General features: G+C 43.3%; 1 protein-coding gene across 3 annotated transcripts in view; it reads right to left on the bottom strand.

Moving 5' to 3' along the window:
* LOC132893011 (DDB1- and CUL4-associated factor 1) overlaps positions 1-27,905 on the bottom strand; it is a 111,273-nt gene that overhangs the window by 29,664 nt on the left and 53,704 nt on the right. For all 3 annotated transcript variants that reach the window (XM_060931700.1, XM_060931699.1, XM_060931701.1), the window contains 4 exons: positions 17,510-17,623; positions 5,591-5,728; positions 4,323-4,871; positions 1,626-1,727 (listed from right to left, as the gene is read on the bottom strand). In XM_060931700.1, the coding sequence (XP_060787683.1) occupies positions 1,626-1,727; positions 4,323-4,871; positions 5,591-5,728; positions 17,510-17,623 (903 nt within the window). The remainder of the gene's footprint in view (positions 1-1,625; positions 1,728-4,322; positions 4,872-5,590; positions 5,729-17,509; positions 17,624-27,905) is intronic.

The following is a 27,905-nucleotide window of genomic DNA, read 5'->3' as shown; positions in this document are numbered from 1 at the left end:
ACCAAGTGAACAACACTCTCCAGGAGGTAGGCATATCAATATCCAAATCTACCATAAAGAGAAGACTGTATGAAAGTAAATACAGAGGGTTCACTGCACGGTGCAAGCCACTCATAAGCCTCAAGAATAAAAAGGCTAGATTGGACTTTGCTAAAAAACATCTAAAAAAGCCAGCACAGTTCTGGAAGAACATTCTTTGGACAGATGAAACCAAGATCAACCTCGACCAGAATGATGGAAAGAAAAAAGTATGGCAAAGGTGTGGTACAGCTCATGATCCAAAGCATACCACATCATCTGTAAAACACGGCGGAAGCAGTGTGATGGCTTGGGCATGCATGGCTGCCAGTGGCACTGGGTCAGTAGTGTTTATTGATGATGTGACACAGGACAGAAGCAGCCGGATGAATTCTGAGGTATTCAGAGACATACTGTGTGCTCAAATCCAGCCAAACTGATTGGTCGGCGTTTCATAATACAGATGGACAATGACCCAAAACAAAGCCAAAGCAACCCAGGAGTTTATTAAAGCAAAGAAGTGGAATATTCTTGAATGGCCAAGTCAGTCACCTGATCTCAACCTAATTGAGCATGCATTTCACTTGTTAAAGACTAAACTTCAGACAGAAAGGCCCACAAACAAACAGCACCTGAAAACCACTGCAGTAAAGGCCTGGCAGAGCATTAAAAAGGAGGAAACACAGCGTCTGGTGATGTCCATGAGTTCAAGACTTCAGGCAGTCATTGCCAACAAAGGGTTTTCAACCAAGTATTAAAGATGAACATTTTATTTACAATTATTTAATTTGTCCAATTACTTTTGAGCCCCTGAAATGAAGGGATTGTGTTTAAAAAATGCTTTAGTTCCTCAAATTTTTATGCAATCATTTTGTTCAACCACCTGAATTAAAGCTGAAAGTCTGAACTTCAACTGCATCTGAATTGTTTTGTTCACAATTCATTGTGGTAATGTACAGAACCAAAATTAGAAAAATGTTGTCTCTGTCCAAATATTTATGGACCTAACTGTATATGGCGCAGTGATTTTAAGTTACTACTTTTGGTGAGGTAGTGACCTTGACCCTGAGGCTTTCCGTTTAGATCAAAACACACTATCGTATTGGTTTTGGGTATGTGGAAAACGGAGTTACAACGGTGATCAAATATTTTGCATGATGTTTTATAACGGTTATGATTATTCTGTGAGCGCACCAATCCTTAGGTGTATAAAGTTACAACTTAAAATACAATTAGTGATAACTGTAGACTTTTCAGTGGACTACAACCTTTAAGGAAATGCGATGTAGTCAACCATTTATCATGTCCCAGATCAAGCCGTCATTTCCTGAATAGAGTATTCACATCAAATATTTAGTTTTATCTGTATTATTTCTTTGATCATTTTATTTCAAATTAAAACCATCACCACCATTCAAAACCGTGTAGTTTATTGATTGTGTATAGTGGGGTACCCCCACAGTACCCAGTTTCTGAGACAGACCCATTTATAAATATTAAAAATTGCACACAAACATGATTATTTCAATACAATACATTTTTGATCATCTATGTGCTGTGTCTGTGTATTCTAACAGTTTGATACATGATTAGGTGGAGAGAGTTACCTTGAGGGCCTCAAAGGTTAATTGGACATCGTTTGTCTGTTTTAAATCCACGTAATGCATGAGGAGCTCTCGAGCACCAAGTTGCATGAATACAGCCAACAGCTGCACACAAAACAACACGCCAGTGTGAACATCCCCATTGTATAGGTGCAGCACAGCTGTCATGTCATGTTGGGGGGGGGGGGGGGGGGGGGGGGGGGGGGCTCACCCAACAACATGACAGAATGGTGCACTTCTAACAGAGTAAACCACTCAAAGAGTTTGGAAACTTTACATACAAATGAGATTTACAGCTCCTTAATTAGCTGCCAAACACCTTTCAATTCAGTAGGATAAATCAGTTTTGCTATTACATATTACAAAATTTTAGATTGCTATAAATAATAAAAACGTCCATACACAAGAATAACGAACGTGTACCACCACAGGGTACCCAGCCGTAAGTGCAAGTCAGCAGTTCTCAAACAGGTAACCACCAGACAATGAAATTTGTATCTTTATTTACCTAAGATAGATGGGATTTTAATCCAGCTGTTATTTTTAATTTGCTTTTTTGTAAGTAATCCCATGTTATTTTTCACACATTTTACTAAAAATGTTCAAGACCGTTTCATATAAAACTAGTTAAAACAGTTTTATTAGTCCAATAGCTATTGGACTATTGTGAGACAATTGACAGTTTCTGTCATGTAAGGGCAGGAAGAGTTTTATTGAAGCACGCTAGTAAACAGATCCAAAATGTCGACAAAGGCAGAGTTAAAAAACAGGCAGTGGTCGAGTGAGGCACAGACAGGATATCAGAGGCAATCCAATACTCAAAACCCCCCAAAAATAAAGGCAAAACCACAAAAGCGATACAAAATACAAGGCTTTCACAAAGTCTGTTCTTCAGAGTCCTTGTATGTATCTGCTGTGATTGCACTCTGATTAGGAACAGGTGCATGCTAATTAGTCCTAATCGCAGGTGCGTGCTTTGCAATCTGTGGCTCCATGCTTCAAAGTGCATGGATGTGACAGATGTAACCAGACAACTGTAATATATCAAGTTTGATAATCGTAACTATACAGTAATACTGCAAGAGTCTCCAGAAAATCTGAAGGAGCCAGCTTAAAAAAAAAAAAAACTAGATAGAACTCGACGCCAACGGCGTCGATGGGGATGCCTCCGCCCGGTAGACTACACGCCTCAAGTTGTGATTTGGGGATGGACATTTGACCTCACAGTAATCTTGACCTGGTGAAATTACTTGTATTAGCCTTGGAGATCTTGTGTTCACAAGGTTTTTGGACAGACATTTGACCTCACAGTGACCTTGACCTTTTGATCTCAAAATCTAAATCAGTTCATGTTTGTCCCAAAGCGCACGAATGGTGAAAGTTTGGTGAAATTCCCTTCATTAGCCTTTGAGATATCGTGTTCACAAGGTTTCGGGACGGACGCATGCACACACGTGTTCACAAGGTTTCGGGACAGACGGACGGATGCACGCACGGACGGATAACCCGAAAACATAATGCCTCCTGCACCTTAAGATGGCGGAGGCATTAAAAAAAAAAAAAGTAGGCTGCTAATGCTAGGAGTAGGAAGTTGTTCTGTGGACATTCCCCCACAGAACATTTTTAAATTTACATGCCTTCTGGTGCACGCTCAGCAAATAAATTTGTAACCATTTCCCTGTAAAATATTTGCCAAATATGTATGAAATTTCCCTCCAGATGTACGCGTGCTTGGCTTTCTTGGTTACCCTCTGTAGTATGCTGCCTGGCTCTGTAACATAACTACATAGACCATGGCATGGCCACATGGTCCGACTCAGAGCGCGAGAATCGATCAACTAATATTGCGTTGCTTCCGGTCATGACCTGAATTGTAGACCGACAATCTGGTGGTGAAATAATTGGATTTGCAGCAAATTATGGGCAGCTGAGACGATATAAATTACTTGATCATTGAAAGGAAAGTTTTCATTTTTTTCTGGGACCAAGTAGCCGGCGCAGACTGTCTGTGTTGGCGGAGAAAACCGACAGTCGCCGGTGCTTGTGGACATCTCTAATGATGATGTAAAGTGAAAGCATTGGTTTCCTGCTGTCCACCAGGCACCCAGCAGAGTCACACCATTGTAAATGTTGTGGTGGTGTTTCTGGCGCATATTATGCAGTGTCAAAGGAATAAATCAGTATTCATAACTGTGATGCGCAGCTCATTATTCATATCACCGTCATAAGACAACGCAGCAATTTATTGGCACGAAATACACTCAATTCAATGGTTCATATGATAGAATATTCTATTCAGCTTCAATTCGTATCCTTGCAAATATTTTGCTCATACTCTCATCAGGAGCTCTGCTTTTAGGCAGTGCCTAAATATCTATAATTAGGAACATAAGATTATATAATTTTAAAGAATATGCTCATCATTAATAAAGAAAATCAATCATGGTACAAATCAAATGAAACACTTCAGGACATGCTCTTATAGGACAAAAATTAATTGGTGGCATCACTGTTTTCTTATAACAGCATGCCCCATCAAGTGTTATTCCTTACTTACATTCGGGATGTATTCCATTATATTCATTTAACAATGGTTTTGCAGCATGGGGTCAGCTGACCATTGTGCTCCAAGTTAGGGCACCATGAACTTACCATATTAATAAAATAATAATAATACATTTTACATGAACACAACCTCACCTCCTGGTACTCCCCCAATGGTGTGAGGTACTGAAGAATGAGACGCTGCTCGATGCCCGCTGTAAGTGGGTACAAGTGGTAGTTGTTCCCAATTACCCACGGGCTCATCTCTGACCAGCTGCTGTTGGACAACTCGCTAAAGCTGCGCTCTGGATCTGGCAATGAGAAGTTCAGCTTCTGTTTGGCCTTCCTGCCATTCTCTCGCTCCATCTTCTTCCTGAAATCTCTTGCTCCCTCACTAGGGTTATCCAACTCAGAATGGCGTGGCAGAGCCAATTTCATTACTTCTTTGACACCAGAGTGGACTCGGCTGCTGCTTTTCTGGGTTAAACTGGGCACAGGAGAGACCGCCCCATCCGATTCATGTCCAAAACTGTTATTTTCTGAGTGAGTATGCGAAGGGCTGGGCAAAAACTTGCCATCTACTGCTTCCTCATCCAGAGGAAGCAAGGGCTCCATGCTCTTGCGTAGACTGGGCCGCTTGAAGTCCTTCCGGCTTTCTCCTTCTTTCTCCTGGAGTTCTCGGAGCCTCTGCAGCATTAAGGGAACCTGGAATAAAAGTGCATCAGGTAAGCATTCATTTGTGGAAAAATGGCTTTTTAGAGGGCTTTAATTCTCCAATTGAGGTTTCTCGTTGAGGAACATAAACTTGGACATTTAAATAGAATTCTTGTTGTATTAGAACATCAGCACATCTTCAGCGTCCTAGAACAGCAGCACTAAGAACATAGTAGCATCTTAACAGAGCTATATTTTACAATAAAACATCATACCCAGTAAACAAGAGCTTCCAGACAAAAACAGACAAACAGAATTCCAGGAAATGAAACAGAGAAATGGGGCTTTTATGGATGGCTGGACGGACGGAGGGACCAAATCTCAGACGCATACAGTGGAACAATGACAACTATGAAAGAAATCACCATCATTTGTAATTTTTTGTCTTGAGCAACAGTTATCATATTTTTTTTTACAATGAAACACAGAACATCTATTGATAAATAGAACTGAATAGATGAGATTTATGTATAATTGCATAACATTTCCATTTGAACCAATATTTATATCTGTAGACATACATGGATTAAAACATGGCCAATCAGAGAATAAAGAAATATTTTTGACTTCTGTGTACTAAAGCTCAGTAATAAAACTGTATATTAATATGTTATATAATATGCATATTAACAACACAAATGTACAATTTCTTAGGAACAGGAATGGTGTTAGGAGTAATGAAAAAGTGCCAGGCTGAAGGTGTCACAGACCAGAACAGAGTTCTCCTCACGGTAGTTGGCAGCAATGTCCTGGTTCTCCATGGCTCCTGCAAGCAAACCTGTAGCATAGATTCTCAAGGGCTCCTCAGCCTCCCGGGCCCATTTAAACAGGCGCTCTACAATGCCTTCCTGTAAAACACACACACACGGTTACAAGAAAGTCCTGTACACCACTGCCCCACTTCCTACATTGCTTAAGAAGTTGAAGTTAAAATGTAGTATGCCAAGTTTACAAACCACGATGGTTCAAAAATGGGTTGATTTGGTTCTGAAACCTGAAAATCTGATTCGTACTGCTAGACTGAGTCAGAGATAACCGTTTGCTCTTTGCCTGAGAAAGGGCAAATATAGCAAGTCTCGAAAACATGGTCAGTCAGACAATTACTAATGCTACATTCTTTTACACACACACACACACACACACACACACACACACACACACACACACACACACACACACAGGATATAAAAAGTGTACAGACCCCATTAAAATGCTAGGTTTCTCTGATGTTTTAAATAAAAAAAAATTTAAAAATTAAAATTAAAAAAAAAAAAAAAAAGAGAAAAAGACAGCGATAAATAATTTCAAAACTTTTCCCACCTTTAATGTGACATACAGTGCTGAGCGTAAATGAGTACACCCCCTTTGAAAAGTAACATTTTAAATATCTCAATGAACACAAACAATTTCCAAAATGTTGACAAGACAAAGTTTAATATAACATCTGTTTAACTTATAACGTGAAAGTAAGGTTAATAATATAAACTTAGATTACACATTTTTCAGTTTCCCTCAAATTAGGGTGGTGCAGAAATGAGTACACCCCACAACAAAAACGACTACATCTAGTACTGTGTATGGCCCCCATGATTTTTAATGACAGCACCAAGTCTTCTAGGCATGGAATGAACAAGTTGGCGACATTTTGCAACATCAATCTTTTTCCATTCTTCAACAATGACCTCTTTTAGTGACTGGATGCTGGATGGAGAGTGATGCTCAACTTCTCTTCAGAATTCCCCAAAGAAAACAATTTCTTTACACCACAAAGGTGAAGGCTACAAGAGGATCAGCAAAGCTTGACTTATCAGTCAGAATACTGTAGCAAAAGTGGTACAAAAATTTAAGAAAGATGGAACTGCAACCATCTCTCAGAGACGTCCAGGTTGTCCACGGAAGTTAACACCTCGACAGGAGCGTCTTCTGATGAGAAGGGTTGAAGAAAATCAGCATGCAAGTTCACTGCAGTTATCTAAAGAAGTAGAAAGCCAAACTGGGGTGACTATTTCCCGTGACACAATATGGTGTACACTGCAAAGGAATGGCATGCATGGATGCCATCCACGAAAGAAGCCTCTCCTAAAGCCCAGGCACAAAAAAGCCCGCCTAGAGTTTGCCAGGGCCCATGCTGACAAAGATGAAGACTACTGGGACTCTATACTCTGGAGTGATGAGACCAAGATAAATGCTTTTGGAACTGATGGCATCGCAAAGGTGAGGAATACAAAGAAAAATGCATGGTGCCTACAGTGAAACATGGTGGTGGCAGTGTCCTTATGTGGGGCTGCATTCCATTGATGGCATCATGAATTCACAGATGTATTGCTCTATACTGAAAGAGAAGATGCTACCATCACTCTGTGCCCTTGGTCATCGTGCACTTTTCCAACATGACTAAAACACACATCTAAGGCCACTGCTGGATTTCTGAAGAACAGGGTGAAAGTGAGTCAGTGGCCAAGTATGTCTCCTGATCTGAACCCAATCGAACACCTATGGGGAATTCTGAAGAGACAAGTTGAGCACCACTCTCCATCCAGCATCCAGTCACTAAAAGAGGTCATTGTTGAAAAATGGAAAAAGATTGATGTTGCAAAATGTCGCCAACTTGTTCATTCCATGCCTAGAAGACTTGGTGCTGTCATTAAAAATCATGGAGGCCATACAAAGTACTAGATGTAGTAGTTTTTGTTGTGGGGTGTACTCATTTTTGCACCACCCTAATTTGAGTAAAACTGAAAAATGTGTAATCCAAGTTTATATTATTAACCTTACTTTCACGTTATAAGTTAAACAGATGTTATATTAAACTTTGTCTTTTCAACATTTTGGAAACTGTGTGTTCATTGAGATATTGTTTAAAATGTTACTTTTCAAAGGGGGTGTACTCATTTACACTGAGCACCGTATAATCTGTACAATTAAATTGAAAAACAAATCTGTTAGGGGGAAAAACAAACGTACAATAAGCTGATTGCATAAGTGTGCACACCCTTAAACTAGTACTTTGTTGAAGCACCTTTTTGATTTAATTACAGTATTCAGTGTTTTGGGTTCTCACCTGCCATCAAATAAAATGACTCCGATTAACCCCAAATAAAGTTCAGACATTAAGTCAGTTGTGTCCTCCAGCAAAAGCCAGGGTTCACAGAGAGCTTACAAAGCATCGACGGGATCTCATTGTTGAAAGGTATCAGTCAGGAGAAGGGTACAAAAATAAATAAGTTTTCCACGGCATTAGATATACCATGGAGCACAGTGAAGACCGTCATCGGGAAGTGGAGAAAATATGGGACAACAGTGACATTACTAAGAACTGGACGTCCCTCCAAAATTGATGAAAAGACAAAACGAAACCTGGTCAGGGAGGCTGCCGAGAGGCCTACAGCAACACTGAAGGAGCTGCAGGAATTTCTGGCAAGTACTGGTTGTGTACTACATGTGACTACAATCTCCTGTATTCTCTATATGCCTGGACTATGAGGTAGGGTCAAAGAAAAACATCCCGGCCCGGCTAAATTTTGCAAAAAAAAAAAAAAAAGGGGGGGGGGGGGGGAACCAACTTTCCCTAAAGCTATGTTTGATGCAAAAACAACACTGCGCATCACCAAAAGAACCCCATACCCACGGTGAAGCATGGTGGTGGCATCATCATGTTTTGGGGTTGTTTTTCTTTAGCTGGAACAGGAGCTATAGTCAAGGTGGAGGGAATTAGGAACAGTTCTAAATACCAGTCAATTCTGGCCCAAACCTACAGGTGTCTGCTAGAAAGCTGAAGAGGAACTTCATCTTTCAGCATGACAATGACCCCAAAAAAAGTTTTGGAATGGCTCAGCCAGAGCGCAGACCTAAATCCAATTCAAAATCTGTGGGGTGACCTGAAGAGAGCTGTGCACAAGTGATGCCCTCGCAATCTGACAGATTTGGAGCGCTTTTGCAGAGTGGGCAAATATTGCCAAGTCTAGATGTGGCAAGCTGACAGACTTCTACCCAAAAAGACTGAATGCTGTAATTAAATGAGTGTGCAATATTGTTATAATATAATATTCAAGACAACACGACGTCACACATCGGAGCTCATGCGAAGATCCAATGACAAAACATTTCTGCTGCGCATGTGCAGAATAATTTCTTTGTCGGCCAGGAAAGAGAGAAGACAAGGCTTATCCAGTGCCAAGTTTAAGCACTAAATAAACTGAAGACTGAAACTAAAAAGGCGCTGAACACCCGAAAGGCTAGCAAAACTTCATTATATATTCTTCACACATATTTACAAGAGAAAAGCATACCAATGGACATCGAAAAACTGGAAGAGAGACATGTCGGAGATGTAAAACTTCCACGCTAGCGAGTGACTGTGACAGTTTGGAAACAAACATGGCTGCAAGGTTTGCTTCTTTAAAAGCAGAAGATTTTGAGAGAATTCTGACTGCCAGGTTGCTCCACTGTGTGTAGTTGTCGATGTTGAAAGTACAACCCCGATTCCAAAAAAGTTGGGACAAAGTGCAAATTGTAAATAAAAACGGAATGCAATGATGTGGAAGTTTCAAAATTCCATATTTTATTCAGAATAGAATACAGATGACAAATGTTTAAACAGAAAATGTATCATTTAAAGAGAAAAATTAGGTGATTTTAAATTTCATGACAACACCACATCTCAAAAAAGTTGGGACAAGGCCACGTTTACCACTGAGACATCCCCTTTTCTCTTTACAACAGTCTGCAAACGTCTGGGGACTGAGGAGACAAGTTGCTCAAGTTTAGGGATAGGAATGTTAACCCATTCTTGTCTAATGTAGGATTCTAGTTGCTCAACTGTCTTAGGTCTTTTTTGTCGTATCTTCCATTTTATGATGCGGCAAATGTTTTCTATGGGTGAAAGATCTGGACTGCAGGCTGGCCAGTTCAGTACCCGGACCCTTCTTCTACGCAGCCATGATGCTGTAATTGATGCAGTATGTGGTTTGGCATTGTCATGTTGGAAAATGCAAGGTCTTCCCTGAAAGAGACGTTGTCTGGATGGGAGCACATGTTGCTCTAGAACCTGGATATACCTTTCAGCATTGATGGGGTCTTTCCAGATGTGTAAGCTGCCCATGCCACATGCACTAATGCAACCCCATACCATCAGAGATGCAGGCTTCTGAACTGAGCGCTGATAATTTGGGTCGTCCTTCTCCTCTTTAGTCCGAATGACACGGCATCCCTCATTTCCATAAAGAACTTCACATTTTGATTCGTCTGACCACAGAACAGTTTTCCACTTTGCCACAGTCCATTTTAAATGAGCCTTGGCCCAGAGAAGACGTCTGCGCTTCTGGATCATGTTTAGATACGGCTTCTTCTTTGAACTATTGAGTTTTAGCTGGCAATGGTAGATGGCCCTGTGAATTGTGTTCACAGATAATGTTCTCTGGAAATATTCCTGAGCATTTTGTGATTTCCAATACAGAAGCATGCCTGCATGTAACGCAGTGCCATCTAAGGGCCCGAAGATCAGATATATACACACATATATATATATATATATATATATATATATATATATATATATATATATATATATATATATAATTTGTATATATATGTGTGTGTGTGTGTGTGTGTAGTTAAGGCTGAAAAGCTAAAATAAATGGGTTTTGTGAACTCAGTTCTGGCCTGCCGTCCTTCTGTGCTCCACCCACCCATCCGAACTGCTACAGTGGTGCTGAAACCTGGGGCCTTGGAGCGCCGAAGCAGAACAGCCCCATGGAGTCCTCCCCTTTCGCCGAGCTGGTCCACGCCCTCGCCATGGCTCAGCAAAGCCAGCACCAGGCACTAGTCGCCCTCCGGAAGGAACAGGAACAGCGGTTCGAGGCTCTGATGCTGGCTCAGCAGGAAGAGCGACAGGCGTTCCGGCACCTCCTCCCGTCGGCAGGGCCCACCGCCGCGGGGCCATCCCCCTTCACCCTGACGAAGATGGGCCCGCAGGACGAACCCGAGGCCTTCCTCACATTCTCTGAACAGGTGGTGACCTCGGGGTGGCCGATGGAACAGCGCGCAGCGCGCCTCCTCCCCCTGCTAATGGGAGAGGCGCAGCTGGCCGTGCTACAGCTCCCCGCCGACCGGCCTATGCGGACTGTCGCCGGGCCGTCCTCCAGCATGTGGGGCGCACCCCCGAGTAACAACGGCAGCGCTTCCGCGCTTGGAGGAAGTCGGCCGGCCGTTCGCGTTTGGCCAGCAACTCCGGGATGCCTGCGGGCGGTGGTTGAGGGCCGACAATCGCGACGCCGAGGGGATCATCGACCAGGTGACGCTGGAGCAGTACACCGTGCGTCTACTAGCCAGAGCTGCAGAGTGGGTCCAGTGCCACCGCCCGGCATCGCTGGATCAGGCAATCGAGCTGGCAGAGGACCATTTGGCGGCTGTCCCGATGGCAGGACAGCAGACAACCTCTTCTCCCCCCTCCTCTCCTAGTGTATCTCATCCTCACCCCGTTCCCCCAACGCGGAGGCGGGGCCCGCCACACACGCGGAGGCGGGGCCCGCCACACACGCGGAGGCGGGGCCCGCCACACACGCGGAGGCGGGGCCCGCCACACACGCGGAGGCGGGGCCCGCCCCAGCCCAGCCAGCCAGCCCGCCACACCCGCGGTGCCCTCTCATTTCTCCCTCCTGTGTCTGTCTCCCCCCCCCCCCAGGTGAGTGAGCCCCAGAGCACTAGTGCAGAGAGGAAGACCGGGCCGGTTTGCCGGCGCTGCGGGGAGCCGGGCCACCTCCAACAGCAGTGCTCAGTAATGGAGGTGGCGCGGTGGTTCGGATCCCCGACACGCCAGGAGCCGCCCTCGATCGGGCCGGAGCGTATCGCATACCGGTGAGTATCCAAGGGGATACACATCAGGTGTTGGTGGATTCTGGTTGTAATCAGACCTCAATCCACCAAAACCTGGTGCAAGACGAGGCATTGGGGGGAGCACAATTGGTGAAGGTGTTGTGTGTGCACGGGGATGTTCACAACTACCCTTTAGTGTCGGTCCACATTTTTTTCGAGGGGAAAAAAAAAATTTTATAGCGAAGGCAGCGGTTAATCCTCGCCTTACCCACTCGATAGTTTTGGGGACGGATTGGCTGGGATTTGGGGAATTAATGAGTCACCTAGTGAAGAGTGGGTCTTGCCGTAGTTTAATAAGAGGAGGTCCCGGTGTCGTGTTGACGGGAGCAGCTGTCACAGAGCCATCTACGTCAGCTCCGCGTCAGAGTGAGGAGCTGCCGGCTCCTCCTCTCTTCCTCCTCTCTCTATCTGGGAATCCCTCGCGGATTTTCCATTACAGCAGTCGCGAGACGAGACTCTGCGGCATGCATTTGACCAAGTGAGAGTAATCGATGGTCAAATGCTCCAGCCAAACGCCACCCTGTCCTTCCCGTACTTCGCAATTATGAAGGATAGATTATACCGAGTGACGCAGGACACTCAAACTAAAGAGAAAGTCACGCAGCTGTTGATTCCAAAGAGCCGCCGGGAATCGGTATCCCAGGCGGCTCACTTTAATCCCATGGCTGGACACTTGGGGCAGGATAAAACACAAGCCCAAATAATGGCCCGGTTCTATTGGCCAGGGATTCGCGGCGATGTCTGTAGGTGGTGTACGGCGTGCCGCAAATGCCAGTTAGTAAATCCAGCGGCCATTCCAAAAGCGCCTTTGCACCCTCTGCCATTAATCGAGACCCCGTTCGAAAGAATTGGGAGGGATCTCATCAGGCCATTAGATCAGTCAACATGAGGGTACCGCTTTATATTAGTTCTGGTGGACTATGCAGCGTGATACCCGGAAGTGGTGCCTCTTCGCAATATCTCAGCACGCAGTATTGCGGAGGCACTCTTCCGCGTTATCTCCCAAGTTGGAATCCCGAAAGAGATTCTGACTGACCAAAGCACCTCGTTTATGTCACGTACACTAAATGAACTGTATAGGTTGTTGGGTATTAAGCTGATCCGCACCAGCATGCATCACCCACAAATGGACGGTTTAGTTGAACGGTTCAATCGCACCCTCAAAAATATAATTAAAAAATTCGTAAGTGAGGACACACGTAATTGGGATAAGTGGCTCGAACCCTTGTTTTCAGTGTGAGAGGTCCCCCAACCCTCCACGGGGTTCTCCCTGTTTGAATTGGTATATGGGCATAAGCCGCGCGGCATTCTAGATGTGCTGCGGGAAAATTGGGAGGAGGGACCTTCACAAAGTAAAAATGAAATCCAATACGTTATTGACCTGCGCGCAAAACTCCACACACTCACCCACCTAACCCAGGAGAATTTGCGGCAGGCCCAAGAACGACAAACCCGCCTGTACGACAAGGGTACGCGCCTCAGGGAGTTCGCACCGGGAGATAAAGTACTCGTACCGTTGCCCACGTCGAGCTCCAAATTAGTCGCCAAGTGGCAAGGACCCTTTGAGGTCACATGGCGAGTCAGGGACGTTGACTATGAGGTGAGGCGAACGGACAGGGGTGGGGCGTTACAGGTTTACCACCTCAATCTGCTCAAACTCTGGAATGAGGAGGTCCCCGTGGCGTTGGTGTCGGTGGTTCCGGAGAAGGCGGAGCTGGGGCTGGAGGTTCAAAAGGGAACATTGGCATCACATACCTCTCCGGTCCCCTGTGGAGACCACCTCTCCCCGACCCAACTCACAGAGGTTGCCCAGTTGCAGACCGAGTTTTCGGACGTGTTCTCGCCCCTGCCCAGCCACACCAACCTCATAGAGCACCACACTGAGACGCCCCCGGGGGTGGTAGTGCGTAGCCGCCCTTACAGGCTACCCGAACACAAGAAAAAAGTGGTTCGGGAAGAACTCGAGGCCATGCTCGAAATGGGCATCGTCGAGGAGTCCCACAGTGACTGGAGCAGCCCGGTGGTCTTGGTACCCAAGGCCGACGGGTCAGTCCGGTTCTGTGTAGACTATAGGAAAGTCAACACAGTGTCTAAATTCGACGCGTACCCAATGCCTAGTATTGAGGAGTTGCTCGATCGACTAGGCACGGCTCGCTTTTACCAGACACTGGATTTGACAAAGGGTTATTGGCAGATCCCCTTGACTCCATTATCCCGAGAAAAAAAATGGCCTTTTCCACACCGTTCGGATTACACCAGTTTGTCACACTTCCTTTTGGGCTGTTTGGGGCACCCGCTACATTTCAGCGGCTGATGGATAGCGTCCTCCGCCCCCACGCCACTTATGCGGCCGCCTACCTCGACGATATAATTATCTATAGTAATGACTGGCCAAGGCACCTCCAACATCTGAGGGCCATCCTTAGGTCGCTGAAGCGAGCGGGTCTCACAGCCAACCCAAAGAAGTGTGCGATTGGGCGGGTGGAAGTATTGTATCTGGGCTTCCACTTGGGCAACGGGCAGGTGCGTCCCCAAATTAACAAGACAGCAGCAATTGCGGGCTACCCGAGGCCCAAGACCAAAAAGGGGGTGAGACAGTTCCTGGGGCTGGCTGGCTATTATCGTAGGTTTATACCTAACTATTCGGACGTCACCAGCCCACTGACTGATCTGACTAAAAAGGTGGCACCAGATCCAGTCCAGTGGACGAAGCAATGCCAGTGGGCTTTTTCTGAGGTAAAGGCTGCACTGTGTCGGGGGCCACTTTTACACTCCCCTGACTTTTCTCTCCCCTTTATGTTACAGACGGATGCGTCGGACAGAGGGCTGGGGGCTGTTTTGTCCCAGGAGGTGGAGGGCGAGGACCGCCTAGTGTTGTATAGAGCAATTCCAGCGTTATGGACGTGACACTTGAACTCAAAATGGCAACAAATGACCCAGTGCATGTTTTATTGTCTCCCAGTATTTAAACAGGTGTTGCATATTTTAAGGCTGTACCATACTGGAGAAATGATAGAACAAGAACAATTCCCATAGTACATCTAGGGCATGCCAGAAAATGCCAATAAAAGATGCGTTATGGATGTGACAGAAAAAGTATCACTTTTCTTGGGTGACTGTACATTTTTATCAAACTCTGTGAAATTGTAAACCTAATGTCGAAATGGAGATATCCATTTGATAGAGGGGTCCAAGGTGAATATTAAAAAATCTTTGTTTAAAATATTTTGTATTTCATGCAGAGTTTCGGAAGGAAAAGTCAGCGTTATGGATGTGACGAAATTCCGTTATGGATGTGACGCGTCTGAAATAGACATGGCATATGTTTAGAAAATCAGCAATTTAACCACCATAACCCTTTGAAAAACTCTCTAAATATCAGCTAAAGCTATCAAAGTTCTTAAATAATATTTAGAATGGCTATTGTTTTGCTGTTTTGTGGATTTTAGCATACATTTCTGTGGCTTGTGGCAATAATATAGAATTGTACATGATCAAAGTTGATTTTAGCTTGGGGTTTACATTATAAGAAAGAAAGACTGACAGTGACATATTAGGTTGGTTACAAATTGGTTCAACTTATTCACATCTGTAAAATACAGGCCTAGGTGAGATCTCTGGGAGTGGTTTTGATGTATTACATGTTGCTTTATTTTTGCATGGTGAGGTTGACATTTACATGGAATTGCCCATATCAGTAGGAAGCTGTCGGTGCGTGAGGGGCGCTACAGCACCATTGAAAAGGAGTGCCTAGCGATCAAGTGGGCAGTCCTCGCCCTCCATTACTACCTGCTGGGATGCCCTTTCACCCTCTGTTCGGACCACGTGCCCCTCCAGTGGCTCCACCGCATGAAGGATGCCAACGCGCGGATCACCCGTTGGTATCTGGCACTCCAACCCTTCAACTTCAAGGTGATCCACAGGCCAGGGGCACAGATGGTCGTGGCGGACTTCCTCTCCAGTCGGGGGTGTCGGCTGGGGGTATGTGGGGGGGCATGGCCAAGCGTCGGTCTGCGACCGGAGGGTGGAGTTGGGGAAGGTAAGTGGCATTATCACTGCACCTGAGGTTGATTAATGTGTTTGTGTGTCTTCCCCAGTGACCACGCCCTATTTAAGGAAGAGAGCGAGAGCAGAGAGGGGTCTCTCTCCCCAACCAGATGACGGGAGTGTGCGTGTGTATAGTTAAGGCTGAAAAGCTAAAATAAACGGGTTTTGTGAACTCAGTTCTGGCCTGCCGTCCTTCTGTGCTCCACCCACCCATCCGAACTGCTACATACCCTTAACTTTTCCAGCCTCTTATTGCCCCGTCCCAACTTTGAGATGTGTTGCTGTCATGAAATTTCAAATAAGCCAATATTTGGCATGAAATTTCAAAATGTCTCACTTTCGACATTTGATATGTTGTCTATGTTCTATTGTGAATACAATATCAGTTTGAGATTTGTAAATTATTGCATTCCATTTTTATTTAAAATTTGTACTTTGTCCCAACTTTTTTGGAATTGGGGTTGTAACTAAGTAAATTACATCAGGAAATTAATACTTAAGTCTGAGCGAAAAATGCTGTGGTGAGTGTGCATGGAAAAAGTCTTGGGACAGAAATAATAGTTTCACGGTTGTTAGCCTGTGCTACTGATGAACGCAATAGCGTCTGGAAGGTGACAACTTGCAGGTAAGCTACCGTTGGCCTTCGAGAACGCTGATAAGGGGTGTGTGTGTGTGTGTGTGTGTGTGTGTGTGTGTGTGTGTGTGTGTGTGTGAGTGAGTGAGTGAGTGAGTGAGAGAGAGAGAGAGAGAGAATGGTGGCTTTTTTTGTGGTATATCAGATGTATTACATTCAGCTAGCATGATACTGTATGAGTCAAATATGAGTTCAATATCATGCTAGCTGAATGGAATATATCTGATATACCACTCAAAGCCAGCCAATATTATTTAATTATTATATCCACATTCACTGGATATGAACAATTGCGCGCTCTGATTGGCAACTCTACTATTAGGCTATCAGCTCATATCCCGTGAGTAGAGAAAAACAAAATGAGGAAGCGTTTTGCTGAACCAACCGAGGACAAAATAAAAAACTCTATTTGAAAACAAAACTCCAAAAAAATTTAAAAAAAATAAATAAAACACAAAATATGGAATAAAACCATCTGATGGCAAGAACGTATATTATAATAGTCGTTTCGCTGGTTTGTCCACACTCATCTTTAAGCATTAAAAAAAATCACGCATGTATGCGAACTGTCACGTCTGCTAAATGGAAATGATTGTCAGACGTTTTGTATAAAGTTTTTATTTATCCAACTTACAAAAAAATAAAAATGCTCCGTTTCTCAAAATCCAGTGAATGTGGATATAATAAAATTATTCCAATTATTCGTGGAATAATTGTTAAATATATACATAATGTACCCAAAACATATGCAGTCTATTTGAATGCATCTACTGAATTCTAAATTGGAGTCAGGAACTCATAATACTTAAATCATAAAGATCTGACTAGTTTACTCATGCTGAGTTTTTTCTTAATTTATTAAAATTGAATATCAACACATTACCTGACTGTACACTGACTACAAAGGGACAAGGCACATAATGCATAAAGATCACAGTAACAGGTTCAGGTCAAAAGGTTCGATACCCAGGGCCAGCTAGAAAATCAACCTTAAGAACACAACCCTGTGCTTAGATTGTCTTCGGTTTTCAATAAAACAATGTCTTGACAACCTGAAAAGCCAAGTCTTCTTTACCTTCTCCTGAAAGACAACTGCTGTCTCCAGGCCCGGCATGATATTCAGCAAAAGTCGACATGCTGCAGTGTTCAGTGGAATTTCTCTGCTTGTCATGACATAGGAGTTCACCAACTGTAATACAAATGCAATAAATCACAAATGCTGGTCTTCACCTTCAGGTTCCAATGGGTAATCTTCATTTGCGAATCAAATCATGTCATAAACCTGCACTGGAGATTAGTGAACAGGCACAATGTGATTAGTTTAATGGCTAGACATGCACTGGACTGTTGTTCACATGTAATATCAATCCACTGCCAATTACAAACCAGTGGGAATGTCACTATACAAGCTATAAAAATCATAAAAATCATCTAGATCGAGACTAACTAAAGTCACAGTAATTAATTTTATTTATTAAATAAATAAATAAATAAATAAATAGAGAATGACGCTTCATGAGGAAAAAAGCTGCACCCTGCCACCCTGAACAAAATAAAGGAAAACTGATTGAAAAAAAAAAAATCCCGTTTTTCATGGATCCTTCCAGTTCTGTGATCTGGATCAACACCAAAAGGTCACAGCAACTTAATTCAGCCTAAAGGTGTTCATGTGAAATTTGGTGATGACTGGTTGAAAACTAAGGGAGAAATACTGTCCTAAAAAAAAAAAAAGTTAGGAGAAGAAGAAAGATCCTGAATTAGAGGAACAATTTGCACCAGCACAGCTAGTACAAACTAATATTAATAATAATAATAATAATAATAATATAGATAATCTGACTAAAGTCAGAGTGAATTGCATGAGCACTTACAAACCAGGATGTCTGGTCACCGTACCCTATAGATCCAGAACGGTAAGAGATAGGGGATGATGCTTAGTGAGGAAAAAAAAAGCCCATTTTTCATGGATCATGCAAGTTAGGTGATCCAGATAAGCACCAAAAGTCAAAGTATCTTAATTCAGCCCAGAGGTATTCTTCATGTGAAATTTAGGCAATGACTGGTTGACAACTGAGGGAGAAAGAGCATCCTAAAAATACATAAGGAGGATATTATTATAATAATAATAATAATAATAATAATAATAAAACTGAAGTAGAAGGATCCTGAGTAACAATTTGTACCAGCGCTGCTAGTGCAAATTATTATTAATAATAATAATAATAATAATAATTAAAGCCGCAAGCGGCCTCGACGGGCCCTCGCGCCAGCGGCCAAGGGGGGCGGGGGCATGCGTCCCCGCGAAATACCTTCCACAGCTTCTTCGGCAAGAGACATTACTGCCACAATGGCAACAAAGCACAGAATTGGACACATGGCAACAATAGGGTCTCGCACTGTACGGTGCTCGGGGGGCGCTATAGAGGCCCTGAGGCCCGCCTGGATCTGGGCTTCTGGTTCTCAGTAGCGGTGGCAGTCTAAGAAAAAGGAGCCAAATTTCGTGCGTTGTCGACCATGGCAAGCGCCCCAATAAGGGTCTTGTAAAGAGTTTGCTTGCCAAGTTTGACAAATCAGAAGCTGCAATATCATTTTCGCCATAACCAGGACCCCCAGGGGCGAAAGTGCACAAAATTTGGCGTATATGTCAGGTGAGCTATGAAGAGTTTGCGTATGAAGTTTGATGACAATTGAGTAAATAGAAGATGAGATATAGAATTTTGAAGAATAAATTTTTGGGTTTTCCCATGTCAGTAGGTGGCGCTATGCTGTACATGAGCGATTATGAGTTGGAAAAATAAGTGTCTACAACCGCAACGTACTAGCACAAGGTAGTGGTGTGAAGGAAAAAGCATTATGGAACTATTTACCAAAAACCCGTTTTGGAGCAATTGCGTCGGCCAAAAACAGCGCCCCCCATGGACGAAAATTCCCAAAATGTGGTATACATGACATGGGAGGTAGTAAGAGGGTGGCCGTGAAGTTTGACCAAATCTGAGGAAAGAGTGGATTTTTTGCCCAAAAATAGCGCCCCCAGTGGAGAAAGTGCACAAAATTTGGCGTATATGTCAGGTGAGCTATGAAGAGTGTGCGTATGAAGTTTGATGACAATTGAGGAAATAGAAGATGAGATATAGATTTTTGAAGAATAAATTTTTTGGTTTTTCCCATGTCAGTAGGTGGCGCAATGCTGCACATGAGCGATTATGAGTTGGAAAAATAAGTGTCTACAACAGCAACGTACTATCACAAGGTAGTGGTGTGAAGGAAAAGCATTATGGAATTATTTACCAAAAACCCGTTTTGGAGCAATTGCGTCGGCCAAAAACAGCGCCCCCCCATGGACGAAAATTCCCAAAATGTGGTATACATGACATGGGAGGTAGTAAGAGGGTGGCCGTGAAGTTTGACCAAATTTGAGGAAAGATTGGATTTTTTGCCCAAAAATAGCGCCCCCAGTGGCGAAATAGCACAGAAATTGGGTAACATGTCAGAAGCCCAATGAGTGATTTGCGTGTGAAGTATGAGCAGTTTTGAGCAATCAGAAGATTTGTTATGAATTTTTAAGCATGTAAAATTTTGCATCGAAAATTGATTGACGTATAACTTCTGAACGGTTTATCCTACGTGAAACGTATTTAGTAACTTTTGTCAGCCATGTCTGTAGATGATGTGTATCAATTTTGGTGACATTCCTATGAACGGTCTAGGAGGAGTTGCGCCGTCTTCGTGGCCATGCATTTCGCACAAAAGTGAAATAACCTCACTTCCTGTTGGGCGTGGCTAATGCATTGGCATTACATTTTTGTCCGGCTTAGTGAGATACATATGCGCACCAAATGGCATGCCACTACTACAAACTACATGGCACCCAGGCACCTTAATGCAGGAGGCCAAAATCACAACGACTTAGGGGGCGCTATAGAGGCCCTGAGCCCCGGCCAAGTTTGGGCTTCTGGTTCTGAGTAGCGGTGGCAATTCTCGGAACTGGAGCCAAATTTCGTGCGTTTTCGCCCATGGCAAGCGCCCCGAAAATGGCCCAACAGCGGAGAAAAATAAAGAAGAAGAAGACGGAAGAAGAAGAAGAAGAAGAATAGTGAACTCTTACAAGAACAATAGGGCCTTCGCCCATAGGGCTCGGGCCCTAATAATAATAATATCATCATCATGTATAACAAACAAAAATCAGACAGACAAACTAGGACAATAAATAGAGCATCTAGAACCACGGTTTTCAAAGTGAGGTCTGCAAAGCACAACCAGGGCCCTGTACTAAGAACGGAGGTCAACCTACCCAGAAGTAACCCAGGGTTCCCCCGCTAAACCGGGGTTGACAAAACCTGGTTATCTTGTTTGGGGTTAAACGGTACTACGACGCCAGTTATGAAGTTGATTTGTTGAACCCGTGTTAACCTAATCAGGGTTAATTCACGTTCACATGAAAGGGGAGGTTATCAGCGCAAATCACCACTGTTCACAATGGCACGGTCGCCGTACTTCACGGAGGAAGAATGCGCTGTCATAATGCAAAGCTACGAGGAGTTCAAAACAACATTAAGAGCAAAATCTAACAGCAGCAAGCATGTTTGCAACGAATTGCCGATCAGGTAAATGCGTAAGTACATTCTCCCTTCTACATGTTCCAGAACAGAAGTATAGGATGAGAGAAAGCTTCATGATCAATCACAAGTCACAGAAAATGGTCCTTCGACGTGGCCCCAGTCATATATAGCTTGTTTAATGTCCTAAAAATCCTGAATAAAATTTGGTATGGTAAATTCATGGAGTAGCCTACTTAAGCTGATATGTGCACATGAGTCACATGAATTAGGATGACTGACTATTCAGTCCCTTTGACCAAGTTGGTGTATGTCCTGTGAACATTTCAGAGGCAACAGCAGTGCCAAACGCACCTGGCAACAGGTGAAAATGAAATATAAAAACATCATTCATAATGGTGTGTGCGCGCGCGTGCAAGCAAGCATTCATTTGCCTTTTCTGTCTTTTCTTTTCAGGAACAGGAGAACTTGAATAAATAAATACAGTAGGAATGAGTGGTGATTTTGGCTTTTCTTTATTTTGTGTTACTGCCTGAAAAATTGACATCACCTAACGCAAAATGGGACCAGTACTGACAGGTTGATTTGAGGTATGCACATGACCTATTTGAATGTGGGCCTATATGAAGTAGACCTTTTACCTGTACGTTGATGCTATGGAAGGATTTTCTATTCACATAATCCCCCTCTCTCCCAGGGGTGCACTGATTCGGATGTGAGTGCAGTCAATGGCTCCTATTACTCTTGGGAAACCTGTATATTTTGTTAGTCACAATTGTCTCTATGAGAGTAGGCAAACAGACACAATTTGATATTAGTAATTACCTGCGATCGCATAAAACCCTTCTTTGATCTGAAGTGCGGTTAAATGCCCAGGGAACACGACAAATGCATTCATCAGTTTGGTTATTAGGGCAAGTACCACTTTGCGAATCATACGACATACAGTGTTCTTACTGAGGTTTTCAGCATCACCGATGGAATACATATATTGTCCACTGGCAAAGTAACGCAATGACAAGCACATAATTTGCTCGATTGTGAGGGCCTGGCTTCGGCGGGTTACATTGCAGACGTCTGCCTCGATCAGCTGGCAAAGGTAACGAATTCCCTCAGCTGATAATCTATATCGTTCATGAAGAACATCGTCCGGGTATGCCAGCGGATTCTGGCGGTCTCTAAATACCCTCGCTCTCCAGAGAGAGCCCCTCACAATCTGCGCTAGTGTTGTGACGTTCGCGAACGAACCGATTCTTTTGAACGGCTCCTAGGCATGAACGATGAGAACCGAGTCTCGAGCTGGGGGAGCCGTTCTTTCTGTCGTTCCTTTTCTGTACTGTGTTTCAGATGAAAAAGCTTTTGCCCAAGGACAAGAAGTAGGCTAAACAGCATTTGCCTTTTATTTATTCAAGTTTTATCTGTTTGCCTAATAGTTCAAATTGTTTTGTATAATGTTGTTGTGTGATATTAACGATATTGTGGGAAAACTACTTTGCACGGACGTTCATTTAATTTAATCTATCGTCATTTTGTTTGTTCTACTTGTGTATTTTATTTATTTATCTGTTTGTCTAGTTGTATCTATTTTTCTAATTTTTTTGCATTAATAGTTTGTTTTTTCCTATTAAAATAATCTTGTGTTCTTGTTATAACTTTATCTGACTGTTTAGTTGTATCTATTCGTTACAATTTCAATATTTTTAATATAGAAAGTTTGTTTTTTTCTATTAAAATGTTCATGTGATAACTAGCTCGTGTTATATTTATTGTAGTTGCATCTATTTTGTATCTCAGACTTAAATATTTTTGTAAAGCAAGTGTTTTTCTATAAAATATTCTTGCGTTCCTGATAACCATGTTCTTGAGTGGGTTCTTTTTTTTTTTTTTTTACAGAAAAGCCATTCTGCATGGACATTCATTGAAGCCCTCATTGTTTTTTAATGGTTATTTATGAGCGTTTAGGGGTTACAATAATGTAAGTCTAGGTTGCTTTATATAAAAGGTATGTCCAGAAATATTGATGTCACTGTCTAAGCAGAGGGATCTGGCTTCTTTAGACGCGGTCTTCTTAAAACTGAATAAATATTTTAAAAAAGAGCCAAATGAGCCAGTCCTTTGAACGGCTCTTTTCAAAGAACGGATCACAAAGATGCGGATCCCATCAAAGTGCCATAAATCTCATCTCTAATCTGCGCTCCGATATCGCACGGGTCATCCAGGTACGCTGGCATTGTCTCTAGAGGAAATGTCGGTGGAGAGGTGGTGTTTAAAAAGGGTGTGGTTAATCGGAAACCTCGGGTTAACCAAGAACATAACCTGAGACGAGCGGGTTTGAGATGCAGTGTAAATTGCCATGGCAGCATACCTCGGTTTGAACATAGCCAACTTTCGTAGTATGGGTTAATCGGGAAGTTACGCTGCACGTGATCAAGTTCCTCTCGAAGTTACCCTGGTAAGCCAGAAAACCCGCTTCGTAATACAGGGCCCAGGAGGACCTTATTTATTTATTCAATTTTGTTCCAAATTACAATCTACCTATAAATCATATTTTCACACATCCTGGAGAAGTGCATGTATACACACACACACACACACACGTGTGCGCGTGAGATAGATATATAGATACACACGCGCTATATTTTTTATTTTATATATATATATATATATATATATATATATATATATATATATATATATATATATATATATATTCATTCTATCCACATCACTAGATATGGAGCAATCGTGTGCTCTGATTGGCTACAATACAACCAGGCTATGAGCTCATATACCATGAGTAGAGGAAAAAAAAATGGCGGAGTGTGTTGCTGAACCAACCAAGGACAAAAACAAACACTCTACTCAAAAACAAAACCCTCAAAATTGTTAAAGTATTTAAAAGAAACAGAAATGGCTAAAAGAACAGGTTTTTTTTTGGTCCCCCCCCCACCAGTATCTCCTGTTGCACACTCCTGCCCAGTTGGTGGCAGCAATGCACTCTAAGTTGGTTTGCCAACTGCCAAAAATTTCTAAAGAAGGAGGAACCCCTCTCCCAAAAGCAACAAAATATGGAATAAAAGTATTTGATGGGAAAATCCCCCCCCAAGAATTATTATAGCATTTTTCACAAGTTGCTACCGTCATTTCACCACTTTGTTTACATTCAAAGCAGAAATGATTTTGGACGTTTTGTATAAAGTTTTTATTTATCCAATTTGCAAAAAATAATTTTAAAAAATGTCCGTTTATCAAAATCCAGTGCATGTGGACAGAATAAAACAGTTATTCCACTCAATCTCATCATACATGGCTTATAGCAAATTCAGAGCTATGCACCTCGTCAACCATCAGCTCATGCACGACTCGATTTCATAGAACACCACACACACACACACGTGCAAAATGATAGCAGTCTAACATCACTAATGTGTTTAATTACTGATTTTGGCAGAAAAGATAATACAACATGGGAAAAAAAAATAGGTGTAGCCGAGTAACAGGCACCCAACAGAATAAACAGTCATGACATGCACTCTGCTAATTGGGTATAATTGACTCATTTAATGGAAGGGGCGTGTTCAAATTAATAGCAGTGTGGAGTTCAATTAGGGAGGTCATTCATTCTGTGAAGAAACAGGTGTCAATTATGGCCCTTATTTAAAGAAAGAGGGCAACAAATGTTGTACCTGCTGGTTTTAGCCCTTGCTCAGTGAGTAAAATGGGTCGTTCCAGACATTGCACCGAAGGAGAAAGAACTTTGATCACAAAGTTGATTGGAAAAAGATAAAGTGCAGAAAATAATTGGCTGCTCGGCTAAAATGATCTCAAATGCTTTAAAATGGCAAACAAAACCCACAATACGTGGTAGGAAAAGAAATACTACCATCAGCGTAGATCATAGAATAACAAGAATGGCAAAGAAGCATCCAATGATCAGCTCCAGGGAAATCAAAGAAGATCTTCAGTTACCTGTGAGTACTGCAACAATCAGAAGACGCCTATGTGAAGCCAAACTATTTGCAAGAAACCCTCGTAAAGTACCATTGCTGAAAAAAAAAAAAAAAGACGTGTTGAAAAGGTTACAGTTTGCCAAAGAACACATTGACTGGCCTAAAGAGAAGTGGCGCAACATTCTATGGACAGATGAGAGCAAGATTGTTCTTACTGGGTCTAAAGGCCACAGACAGTTTGTGAGACGACCCATAAACACTGAATTCAAGCCACAGTACACCGTGAAGACTAAAACATGGGGCTGCAAGCATAATGGTTTGGGGATGTTTCTCATACTTTGGAGTCAGGCTCATTTATCGCATATCAGACACCATGGACCAGTTTGAATATCAAAATACTGGAAGAGGTCATGTTGCCTTATGCTGAAGAAGAAACGCCCGTTTCAGCAGGACAACGACCCCAAACACACCAGCAAGCGGGCAACATCCTGGTTCCAGACCAACAAGATTGATGTTATGAAGTGGCCAGCCCGATCTCCAGACCTCAATCCAATTGAGAATTTGTGGAGTGATATCAAAAATGCTGTTTTTGATGCAAAACCCAAGAATGCAGAAGAACTGTGGAATGTAGTCCAGTCAGCTTGGGCTGGAATCTCTCTTCGCAGGTGTCCGATGTTAGCTGACTCCATGCCACACAGATGTAAAGCAGGTATCAGAAATAAAAGGTTATGGAGGAGGTCACGTGACCAACAACCGTGATGGACGCTGAAGACTAGAGCTCCTCACAAACCTCCACTTATTTGCTAAATTATCAGTTCTTTTCGTTATATCAGCGGGTGAAATTGTTTTTAACTACCAACACAACCAGTAAACTGCAGCGATCAGCGAAAAAAGCGGCATCTTTATCCTCTAAGCTAGCAGCACAGAAACAAAGATCAGCTAATGACAATGCGGAGCTAAACATGGAAGGCATCATTGCTCAAGTCCTGCAGCAACAACAGAGTATGCTCGAATCTGTTGTCCAAAACGCAGTGAAGGGAGCATTACAAGAAATTAATACCTCCCTGCAACGCATCAGAACTGAACTCGAGAGACAGGGCTCCACCATGCAGGATCTTAAGCAACAAATGGATGATACCACGAGGAAAAATCGGGAGATTATCAAAACGGTCAAAGCCTGTGTTAGTGACCAGAAAGAACTCGAGCAGAAGCTAGCTGAGCTGGAAGACCGGTCTCATCGCAATAATATTCGCATCACTGGGCTCCAGGAGAGTCACGAGGCAAATGATCCCATCAGATTCCTGCAACGACAGCTACCCGTGTGGATACCCACTCTACAGAACAGACCCGTCATCGAACTAGAGAGGGCACATCGAATTCATGCGAAAGGGAAAAGTTCAGGGTCTCGCACCATGATTTTCAAATGCCTGAGATACCAAGATCGCCAAGCAATCCTCAATGGGGCAAGACAGACACAGAAAACCGGGCCAATTAAGGACACTACAACAGCAACGCTTCGCTTTAAAGCAGACTACAGTGCGTACACCATGCAGAGACACCAACAGTTTGTAGAGGCACAAAGTAAGCTGCATGCGAAAGGGATCTCAAACTTCCTCATCTATCCTGCTACATTAAAAGTGGCCCACAGAGGAAAACAGCTATTATTCGACACGGCCAAAGAAGCTGACGACTTCTGTGAAGACTTGGGCGAGGAGGATAACAACGTAAGCGACACAGACACACAGGAACAACTTCGCCCGGATCATCAACCAAGTAGTGTGAGTGGACACCCGGAGGAAGAATTGACCGCATCAGAGATGCTGCAACAAGAGTCAGGTTCAGAACCATCTCGACCAGGCTCACCGAGTGTGGAATGAGAACTGAACTTTTTTGGTGAAGGGACTCGAGAGGATTATGTAAGTACAGACATAACATTCCGAGCTGAATGGACATAATCGCAAGTAAATGGCGATCAATAGGCTATGTTCTGCCAGCAGACTTTTTTCACTTCAGTTACTCCTCATAGAGGGGTTAACACTGTCACTATTATTAGGCCAAGTTTACATTAGACCATATCTGTCTCGTTTTCTTCGCGGATGCACTGTCCGTTTACATTAAAACGCCGGGAAACGGGAATCCGCCAGGGCCCACGTATTCAATCCAGTTCGTATGTGATCCGGTGCTGTGTAAACATTGAGATACGCGGATACGCTGTGCTGAGCTCTAGCTGGCGTCGTCATTGGACAACGTCACTGTGACATCCACCTTCCTGATTCGCTGGCGTTGGTCATGTGATGCGACTGCTGAAAAACAGCGCAGACTTCCTCCTTGTATCACCTTTCATTAAAGAGTATAAAAGTATGAAAATACTGCAAATACTGATGCAAATACTGCCCATTGTGTAGTTATGATTGTCTTTAGGCTTGCCATCCTTCCACTTGCAAGTGGTAAGTGACGCGCATGCCCGATATGCACTGAGATCACACACACAGCGGCTCAGTCTCAAATCACTACTTGTGCGCTTTACTCGTGCGCTCTGTGAGCTGCGCAGGGCCGGGGAGTGCGCACCCTCCAGAGGGCACTCGTTGTTCAGGGCGGAGTGATTTGGAGCGCAGGATGCCTGCGGAGCCGAGCCGGTGAGGAGAACACATTTCAACTTACGTGCCGTCTAATTAGTCATGTGATTAGCATATCCGTGTATTGGTGGTGCTGTGTGCACGCGAATCGTGTATTGGTGTTGCTGTGTGCACGCTAATCGTTTTTAAAAACATTAATCTGATGATCTGCTGATACGGTCTAATGTAAACCCCACCTTAGTAGTAGGTCTGCTTTTGAAATTTAAATAGCCGAGATTGTTACCTGTTTGTTTAACATTTGGAAACCAGAGGACCTGTGGTTTTTTTTTCCCCCTGTTACAGTAGCAGCAATTGAATTTTTCCCGTTCCAACCGCATGCCATGTGACTG

Source organism: Neoarius graeffei, chromosome 10 (assembly GCF_027579695.1).
Source record: "Neoarius graeffei isolate fNeoGra1 chromosome 10, fNeoGra1.pri, whole genome shotgun sequence".
In the NCBI taxonomy this organism is placed as follows: Eukaryota; Metazoa; Chordata; class Actinopteri; order Siluriformes; family Ariidae; genus Neoarius; species Neoarius graeffei.
This window is presented reverse-complemented; position numbering and strand designations above follow the sequence as displayed.